Here is a 10134-nt window from a genome sequence, read left to right on the forward strand (position 1 = left end):
TTGAAAACCACGACAACGTGTTTGAACAGACTTTTTTCTTATTATTTGTTTTTAGACTTCTATTAAACACAGTTATACAGAACAGTTGCAAACAAGCACAAATCGCATCTTATATACAGCAACTAGATAGAGATTTTATATTTATATATATTTATATATTCCGTTGCACAACAGTTTGGTAGCCCGAGAAAATGGAATTAGAAATTGAGGTCTTTTTCCGTTACCTCCTTTACATACAACAAACACGTTGACCTGTGAAATATACATATTTTACAGACATTTTAAAAAATGGCTTCATAATTTGTTGCTTAATTGTAATGACTTCCCTATATTTAGCCTTTTATCCCATTGTCTATCTCAGAATTAAGAGATTATTACTAATAACAATAATATTAGCATCTTGATTGCCACAATCAATAAACGTCCATAAAAACATGTTATAACTGGAAGTAACCCATAAGAAAAGAAAAAAAAGTTGTTGGTTTTTTTTTTTACAGAATTATAGAGAAAGATGTTCAGAAGGGCATACTTCCAGGTCCATAGCCCAGGGGACTATCCAGAGACATGCCTCTCTGTCTGATTCCCTGGGGCCCCATCATCACCGACTGTGGGTGTGGAGGGACCATCATGGGCCCCTGAGGGGACAAGAGCGGCCCCTGCTGGCCAAAGTGATCAGCGGGAATGCCCATGCCCCTCTGCTTCGCCTGCATCATCATGAGGTTCTGCTGGGTCATCAGGTTGTGTGGGTGTTGCTGTGGCGACATCATGCCTGGCGGCGGATGGCCCTGGTGCGGGAGGAGGCCGCCCGCCATCATGACCTGCTGTTGTTGATGAGGGTGTGTCTGCTGTTGCTGAGGCATACCTGTCCTACCCAGCAGGTGTCCCGGGTGGCATATGGGGCCTGGCCCCATCCCGCCGGCTGAGCCCATGACCCTGGAGCCGGCCTGGGCCATGACCATGCCCGGGCGCAGCCCGCAGTGCGGCGGGTGCAGGGGGATCTGTTGCTCGGCCATCATGTTCTGCAGGTTGGCGATGTGTGGGTTGGAGGAGGGCGCGGCGCTGTGTGGGGGTCCGGAGGAGGAGAGCTGTTTCAGAAGCTGGGTGGAAGGGGTCTGCTGGGGCGGCGGGCCCGGGTGGCCGGCCTGCGGGGCCTGAGACATGGCCTCGCTTTTGGGGAAGTACTGCAGCGTGCTGCTGGGCTTGTCGGACGGGATGATGCGGGACAGGTCGAACTCCGGGATGCCCGTGTGCGTGGGCCTGATGACCTCGCTCAGGTCTGGCCCTTCGCCCATGGGCATGGAGGGAAAAGCGTCTGGAGGGTGAGGGGGCCGCTGGTGGGGCATGCCCTTACTGAGAAGGTGCATCTGCTGGGGGGGAAGGACGTCATCCGGAGGCGGGGGGTACTGTTGCCCCATTCCCCCGATCGGGGAGTGCAGAGGCCCCTGCATGCGGGAGAACCCACCCATTTGGTTTGGAGGGTGCATGGGTGACACGTTGCAGTGGCCTATACCATCTGGAGGGCCCCCTCCACCTCCCATCATCGCTGGCATACCCATAGGGTTAGGCGAGGGCAGTAGTGGCCCAGAGGGATCATGGGATAACTGCTGAGCTCCCTGGAGGACCATTCCCATTGGACTCTGAGGGCTGCTTGGAGGGCCCATGGAGCCCTGGGAGGACAGAAGCATATGTGTGGTCTGGTGGTTTACCATGTTTCCTGTTACAAAATAAACCAGAACATGAATTACATTCAGCAGGTTTACGTTAAGGTGGCTAGGTGAAGTATGGCTGTGGTTCGACTCATCTACGGTCATGCAAAAACTGCTGTTGACAAAAGGTTTTGATAAAGAGTGGAAGTGAATAAGCAGACGAAAAATCTAAATGAAGAATCACTAAAAGCAGTTGTGCACCTGGCATGCTGGCTCCAGGAAGGAGAGGCCGATCTGGTGCCATCTCATCATCAGACGTGGCAATTGTCTTGATGGCATCGTGATAGAGCGGGGTGGAGGTGGGCATCGCGTACTTGGACATCTGAGACATGATGAGGGACAGAGGATTCTGGGATGGGGGCGCGTCTGGGGACGAGGTGAAAGGCATGCTGGGAGGCTGACTGCTGGGAGTTGAGGTGGAACTCCTGGGTGGCAGGGACATACCTGAAGCAGAAAACAGATGCTGAGGTGCACTTGTGCATCTTGCAAAATAAACTTCAGCATAACCTATAGATAGTATTCAGTAACACAGAACCCCCAAAAATATTCAAAAGGAATTAAAAAAAACCCAACACATATTTTAATGGCTTGTTTTGTGTAAGGATTATTACAGTATCGTTTTGCCGTAAACGTTCTTTACCTGTCTCAGTGGAACTGCTCCCTCCGTTGCCCACTCCTTTACTGCTGGGCGGCACGCCAGGGCTGGGCAGAGCGGTCTTGGGTGAGGCAGTCCAACCTGGAGAGGCCACAGGCATGGCTGGAGATTTGAGGTGTCCGGGGGAGCCGGACGGGGATCGGAGCCCCAGAGACGAGCCCATGACCTGGGGGGACTTCATGGAGGTCGTGGAGGGTGTTCCTGCCCCAGAGGCTGCTGGCAGAGTAGGGTGTGGTGGTCCGGAGGACTGCAGCTGCGTGGGAGACTTCAGGCCCGGTGCAGAGGGAGAGGGCATGAGGGGAGAGGGCTCCTGACTAAGGGAGGGAGACTTGAGCTGGTGGGGCGGGGGCATGGCTGGGGAGCCCATCGGGTTGACGCTGATGGAGAGGTCGGCCGGATGGCGCGGACCGAGGTCTGCCCCCCTTGGGCCGGCGTCCATGGGCAGGTGGCTGAGCCTTGACGTGCCGCTGATCTGGGGAGGACCTGGCTGGTCAGGCCCAAACATCTCCGGGCCTGACTGCTGGAGGTAGGGTCCGTCCCCCTGCCCTCCTGGGTAGGGGCCCTGATTGGGGAACTGAAGGGCTCCGTCTGGGCCTGAGACTATTCCTTTGTGGGCACCAATGCGGCCATTCTGTGCAGCCCTGATGCGGGAGATGTCCTCTGGGCTTAGCATGTCCACCCCAGGCCCTCCTCTAAGCTTTTGGGCCAGCAACTGCTGCTGCTGCAGGGACAGATTCATGCCGACATTCATATTCAAGTTCCCCCCCAGAGACGAATCGACTATGTCTCTCATTAGAGAGCCAGCCCCGCCCGCTCCGCCAATGGGAGAGCCCATCATGGCCCGAGAACTGGGAAAGTCCATTGGGTCACCTCGAGAGGGGGGACCTCCTCCCATGCTAGGGTTAGGGAAGCCTGGCCCACCAGGATTATCCATCATCCTGGGTCCTCCCAGTCCAGCCTGCTGCCTGGACAGCTGCTCCAGCTCCAGTCTACGGAGCCCCTGGAGCTGGCGTTTCTCCATGATGCGGAACATTTCCTCCCTTGTTAGGGGCCGATCCAGATCCCCCTGCATGTGCTGTGGGGGCCCGCCAGGACCCACAGCAGGATAGCACCCATGAAACGAACCTCCTCCGCCCATATTGGGTGGCATGTCGTCCAGCCAGCCCATTCCTGGCCGGGGAGGTCTTTGCGCCCCTAACCCTTCCATGGGTAAAACTCCACCAGGGCTTCCTGGGTATCCGCCACCACCGGGGTGCGCTCGCTGCATCTGCCCCAAAAACCTGGGCCCCCGTGGCCCCTCCTGGTGCATGTCCATCATCCTCATATTCCCACCCATCATGGGTCCCGGGCCCCACTGCTGGTCCCCAGGCTTGCTGTGATACGGAGGAGGCGGGCCCCGCATCACGAGGTGCGGCCCGCCCGCCATGCCCATCTCGGACATTATCCGGAAGTGCTGGGGGTGTGCGTGGGGGTTAATCTCCTGCTGCCGCCGTTTCTCCTGGTAGTACTCCTCTTGCAGCTTTCTCCAGGCCATCTGCTCCGGGGTGAGCCCCTCCTGGGTCAGCATGGGCCCTGCGTCCATCCCGGAGGGTGACGGGAGGTGGTGGTGAGAGGGTAGGATGTGGTGTGGCACCATCAGGGCGTCCTCCATTCCTGGCCCACCGAGGTTCTGTGTTTGGGAAATGATTGACTGCAGGGGCTCCTCGTACTTCTTCAGTCCGTCCATAGGGGGCATTCCGGGCTGCAGGCTGCTGGTGTTGCCAGTGTTCCCCCCGCCGTCTTCCGCGTCTTCCAGGCCTCGGCCCCCGTCGCCGTTGTTGTTGTTGCTGACGTTGGCGCCGTTGTTGGGGCCCCCCGTGTCTCCATGGGTACCTCCCGCCCCGCTGCGGAGGAGCAGCCTCTCTATGTCCCGGAGCGTCTGCAGTGAACGTTCGCGGTGCTCCAGCTGCTCCTTAGACAGGCCGTCGGCAGGCCCCTGTGCCCCCTGCTGGCCGTGTTCACCCTGCAGGTGCGCTGACAACACAGAAGGGCTAGCGGTGGGAGAGACGCCTGCGCCAGGGTGGTTTATCGTGCCGGGCCCGTCTACTACCACGGAGCCTGAGCCACCCACTGGCTGGGGGCCTGGCCCCCCAGGATGAACCGCCCCGCTGTTACTGTGGCTGGGGGTACCGCTGGTGTGAGCCTGGGGAGGCTCGCCTTCTGGGTGTCCAGTGGAAGAGGGAGTGCCTCCGCCAGCCAGGTGCCCCCCAACAACGCCGCCCACGGAGGCAGGCCGAGGCGTGGCGCTCTGGGATTTGGGCGTGCTGATGGGAGGAGTGCTGCCTGAGTTGAGGTGCTCTGATAGGCTGGGAAGCTTCCCAACTCCAGTACACTGTGAAGAGAGAACAAAAGAAAGAGAAATGTGCAAAGATGAACCTCAGTAGTATTTAGCAAAATAAACCTTACAGCCTTAAACATTCCTATGGCACTTGAACTTCAGAAAAAGAGAAAGTTTCTAGAAAAATAAAACTTAAAATGTGTCCGAGTTTATTTTAATCTTGATGCGATGCATTATTCCCACTGAAATTCTTACCATCAGAAACGGGAACAAAGTGAACGGATTTAAATAGACATTTAAAAGTGGCCTCCCACGCTAACCAACACCTGCACACATAGATTTCATCACACACCCACTTTCCTTCCTTCCTCTTTTAGGGGTACAATCAAAGCCATTTATCTTTATTCAAACAAGCTTTCCGCCAATCTATACACTAATGCATGGAGAAACCTCTTGTGGATGAGAACGTGATGCAGAAAATGCGCATAACCGCAGCTCCGACTGTTTGCATGTCTCTGTGTATGCGTGTGTGTATGCATGTGTTATTGTGTGTGTATGAGTGTCTGTGTTCATGTGTGTTGAAATAAATGTGTGTGTGCATATTTGTGTGTGTGTACACACACCTGGTCCAGTTTGGTGCGGGGGACATTTTGCTGGTGAAACAGGAGGATAGAGTCCGCATGGCCATGTACAACTGCTTCAGCAGCACTGCGACACACACACACACACACACACACACACACACACACACCACCCACACACGCAAACAGATGCACATACAACCCAAATGCACACATACAAAAACACATGCACCCACACACAAGCACACACAATGGTCTGTGACACATCTGTATATATTTCCAGTTCCGGTTCGAAAGCTTCCCCTCAACAACACCCAAAATCTCTGCACCAAAGAACAATCTTCAACATACAAAAGCCAGGTATGTGTAGAGCCTCACCTGTTCGCTAGGCTGGTGGTGAAGACGTACACTACTTGCTGTGAAGGGTGAGAGGACAGGTCAGCACGCAGCCCGGGACCTCGACCGCACCCTAAAGCCGGCCCACCCTGCTCACTGACTGAGCCCACCACAGACAGACCAGAGAGGGACTGCCCAGGGCATGGCATCACACGTTCTCCTTAGAGTGAGACAGACAGAGAGAGACAGAGTGGGGGGAGATGGGGTACACTGTCACTGTTTTATTCTTGATGAAATCACATGACATTTAGATGAAAATGGTGCTTTTTCTTTGTTGTTGTTGTTTTTTTTCTTCCCAGAGTGGATGATCATTTGGAAAAATAAACATTTGTGTACTAAAATAATTTGTTATAGACCTAGTGCATTAATTATCTCAAAAGCCCCAAGAGTTTGCGGGCAGAAATCATGGAGATATGGTGCAATTCAGGAACTGCAACCAGCTCTGATTGAAAGCCACTGCAGTCAGTTCCAACATTTCCTGACCTGGCTTTGAGACACACACACACACACACACACACACACACACCCGCGCATGCACAGGCACACACACTACATCACACTATATATTATACATTATGCCTGAAAATGGAATTGTTCACGCTATAGCCATTTAGAAGGGAGAAATGCAGCCACTAGGTGGTGCTAAATACCACAGAATCATTCCAGGGAGGCTTTGGTCACATGACCATCGCCTGTTAGTTTGGCTTTTGTGTCTTGAAATGATGCCTGCAGAGATACAAAATAGAGTGGTTCATGAAAAGCAGCCTTTGTATTTCAAGGCCACTGAGCATTTATGAAAAACAAGGGGTCAGAGATGACCTAAACGAGGGGTCACGTAAAGAAATGTAGCTAGTATGCTACAAAAAGCACCTCCATTTCTCTTCAATATCAGCCACTTTTCAAAATGACACGGGGAGGTGAATCACAGCGCATTCTTACTGCAGTGACAGGATTGATTGAGAGTAGTAAATGATGATACGTGTGTGTGTGTGTGTGTGTGTGTGTGTGTGTGTGTGTGTGTTGCACCTCTGTAGTTTTATCCCACTGTCACGGGCTCTTAAAGGAGAACTAACTGCTAACGAGGATTTCAGCTCATACAAAACAAATGCAAGTAAAGCAATTCTGGGAGAATAAGAAAAATGTGCTAAAAAGCACAATTTGGCGATTAATGATGATGTAAATGGCAGTGGAATATTTGCACGGGCTTGCCAACAAAAGCAGCAACACTATAAACACTGCGGATATGCCAAAGAACTCGCTAACACGCTAACATTTATCCAGCTACATGTCCCTATACCAGCAACACCCACCGACAGACAGCCGGACCTCCCCAGCCACCGAGCTTACACCATCCGCTACGTCACCAGCTGGACCGTCTCAGATTTGTGACATCTTAATGACGTCTTTTGACATCTTAACGAGAGTGCGCACGAACACAGGTGCAAGCATACATTCTCACTGATGTATCTACAGTCGGGGCCAAGGCAGACAGTTTTATGTAGACTGGGCCACAATCCGCTTCTGCACCAAAGTGCACCGTAGGAATGCATTCCCAGCTGAGATGAGTTCCTGGAAATCTGGCATTGGTGACTCCGGGAAAAGAAAGGCTCCTACGGCAGAGGCAGCAGACGACTCCCAGCTCTCAGTCTCATGCCCTGTACGCTTGGTGCGCGTCCTCAGGCATGAGCAACCTGCTAGAGCCCAGGGTCCGGACTCTCTTAGCGAGCAGAGCTGTAGTGGGGCTGGCAACAATGTAATGAATTAGAGGGAGGCATATAAATAAAACAATTTAGCAAGTTCGCTTGAGATATGAAACCTGGGTGGAAAGTTTTAGGAAAGTAGGAAAATGGGGCGAACTCACACCCGTATATGATCTCAAGATATAACTGGGAAGGTGTGCAAAAACAGAAAGCCATTAGTCCTCCCTACACACACACACACACGGTTCTCTGATATCATGTGATATCATGCATTAGGCATGGTTGTTCCAACAAGATTTTGGTCACCACCTGGTCAGCACACCTGCATTTAGCACTTAAGATGACATCAGTGTTGTGTCTAGAAGAGTAGCACTCTGGAATTACTGCTGGGGAAGTGAATGAGATGAAAAGGATAGTGAAAAGGATAGTGATTGGGATTACGAACAGGATAGTGACTAGGATTGAACAGATTGGTGACCAGAACAATACGCAGAAAGGGGAACTTAACAGTAAGTGGGTGGGGAACAGCACAGTGAACAGGACAATGATTGGGACGGTATACTGGACGGTGCACTGGATGGTGTTCTGGACGGGACATTCATGTGCCTTTTCCTCTGGCCTCTGAGAGCTGTTGTGCTTGTTTACTTATTTATTCAAATCCAATCCACACAACAACTGTCAGGATCGTAATGAGCGGATTTTGATTTCTGAATGAAACCCAGGTCCCTCAGTCCCAGAGTTTCCCTCGCCTCCCCAGATCCAGTCAGGCGTAAAACCAAGAGCGACCCGTTTTTAGCCGGACCAATCAGCTCGCTGTGGTGAGCTACAGGGGCGTGCCAGTTGGTGAAGATATTTGAAACAGAAGGTGCAGAAATAGAAGACGTTATGATAACGGCCAGACGTCTTGAGCTTGGCCTTGGCAGAGCTACGTTGGTTACAGCAGAAATAGGGCGCATAACTGAACAAAAACCAGCAACTATCTGCTTTTCGGGAATCTTCTAGACAAAAGTGTTTGTGCTGTACTCCACGTGGAGTTCCAGCCTGCTCGTTGCTAAGGGACAGGAAGATAAGAGAGTGTTTGCTTTTACCTTCAAAGTTGCTACAAGGAAACAGACGGGAAGGTTTGTGAACTGCGGGATGGTTTCGCGGCCCAGATGACGGGACCTGGACAGACACGTCTCCAGGCATGACACCAAGGAGAGCCTGTGCCCGAGGAGCGCTGCTCGTCTGCGTCCAGCCAATCAAATAACCACAGGCAGCGTGACAAGATGGAAATGGAACTGTTGTTCGCAAACAGCAGTGACCGACAGTGAAGAATCGGCAAGCTTAGCTCAGGAGGGCGGGGACGCGGCAAGACCACAATCTGCAACCAGCAGCTAAAGGCTTCGGGACAAAAACTCTGAGGTCACAGAGTGAGGTTGGCACATTCCATCACCACTGGCTCAGTATAGGAGGACCTGGTCCCTGGGGGAAAACCTAAATAACGTGAACATCCTTAAGTAGGCGCTCTTAACCACAACCTCCGCCTGGTCGCACACTCACAAAACAGTTGCAACCAAACATCTGTCTGTGTAGTTTTCGTCAATAATCTAGTTCCGAGACTCACAACTCACAAGACACGTGTTAGTGAATAGAATGTTTTTTTGGAGGAGCATGTAATGTTTGTGTGTGTGTGTGTGTCTGTGTGTGTAAGAACTTACTATGTGTGTTGGTGGGGGGTTTCTCCTCGTCTTCCTCGCTCTCAGCCCCCGAGCACCACTCGTCTCCACTGTAGGGCTGCTTCTTCTCCAGCACACAACGCCGCTTGCTGCGCACCACGCCCTCTACTGGCCACCAGCAGAAAACAACACAAACTCAACAAACGCAAACTCACAGATACACAAAGGCAGAGATGCAACACTTGCGTGCTACATCTGACGGAGCCCACCTGGCAGTGCGGTGCAGTCGTGCACCCACAGTCGTGCAGACCAGTCGTGCAGACCTGTGTGGCTGGGGTGTGCATGCTGAACACCGTGACAGACACACCGGCCCCGAATCCACCTCAACACACTCCACACAGCATTTTCGCACAAGTAAGGTAAGAACTGCCCACCATGATGATACGTGTGTGTGTGTGTGTGTGTGTATGTGTGTGTGTGTGTGTGTGTGTGTGAGAGAGAGAGAGAGAGAGAGTGAATACATCACAAGCCCTGACCTAACCTACTAGACCTGTCCCGAACAATCAGTAGCAATCATGCTTGTTCATTCAGATATTCAGACCTTCAGCCATTCAGATATTAAGATCTTCAGATCTTCAGATCTTCAGCTATTCAGCTACTCAGACCTTCAGATCTCCAGCTATTCAGATATTCAGATCTCCAGCTATTCAGATATTCAGATCTTCAGATCTTCAATTTCCTGCTACATCCTAGCGGAGAGCTGGGTAGCGCATGGCCTTCAATAAGAAGGGAATGAAAATATTAGTCAGATAAAATGTAAGCAGTTATGGCAAAAACTGAGTGGGACATGTTTGCTACATTCCAGACCGCATGTGAGCCATGGACAGCGGTGGAAAGAGGAGAAAAAAAACAGCTTTATATCTCTCACAGCCTTGAATACCAGACAAAATATTAGAAGAGTGAGAGAGAGAGAGAGAGAGAGAGAGAGAGAGAGAGAGGGAGAGAGAGAGAGAGAGAGAGAAAGGGAGAGGTTAGCTGTGGTGTCGTTAGCCTGTGCAGTGAACAGAGATAAAGAGCTGCTGACCTTTTCTACATCCTCTTTTGTTCCCAGCAGACATCAG

The 10134-nt window shown here is 51.9% G+C and overlaps 1 protein-coding gene across 5 annotated transcripts in view; it reads right to left on the minus strand.

Annotated features, from left to right (window-relative positions):
• Positions 1 to 20: 20 nt before the first annotated feature.
• bcl9l (bcl9 like) overlaps positions 21 to 10134 on the minus strand; it is a 31863-nt gene continuing 21749 nt past the window's right edge. For 2 of the 5 annotated variants that reach the window (XM_035525029.1, XM_035525030.1), the window contains exons 4-9: positions 9056 to 9181; positions 5638 to 5815; positions 5302 to 5386; positions 2347 to 4732; positions 1908 to 2150; positions 21 to 1714 (exon numbers count right to left, since the gene is read on the minus strand). In XM_035525029.1, coding sequence (XP_035380922.1) covers positions 516 to 1714; positions 1908 to 2150; positions 2347 to 4732; positions 5302 to 5386; positions 5638 to 5815; positions 9056 to 9181 — 4217 coding nt within the window. In that variant the 3' untranslated portion in view covers positions 21 to 515. Of the gene's footprint in view, positions 1715 to 1907; positions 2151 to 2346; positions 4733 to 5301; positions 5387 to 5637; positions 5816 to 9055; positions 9182 to 9614; positions 9790 to 10134 lie in introns of all 5 variants that reach the window. The other 3 variants (XM_035525033.1, XM_035525032.1, XM_035525031.1) reach the window with 3 other exon arrangements.

This window comes from Electrophorus electricus, chromosome 4, assembly GCF_013358815.1.
Source record: "Electrophorus electricus isolate fEleEle1 chromosome 4, fEleEle1.pri, whole genome shotgun sequence".
Taxonomy (NCBI): Eukaryota; Metazoa; Chordata; class Actinopteri; order Gymnotiformes; family Gymnotidae; genus Electrophorus; species Electrophorus electricus.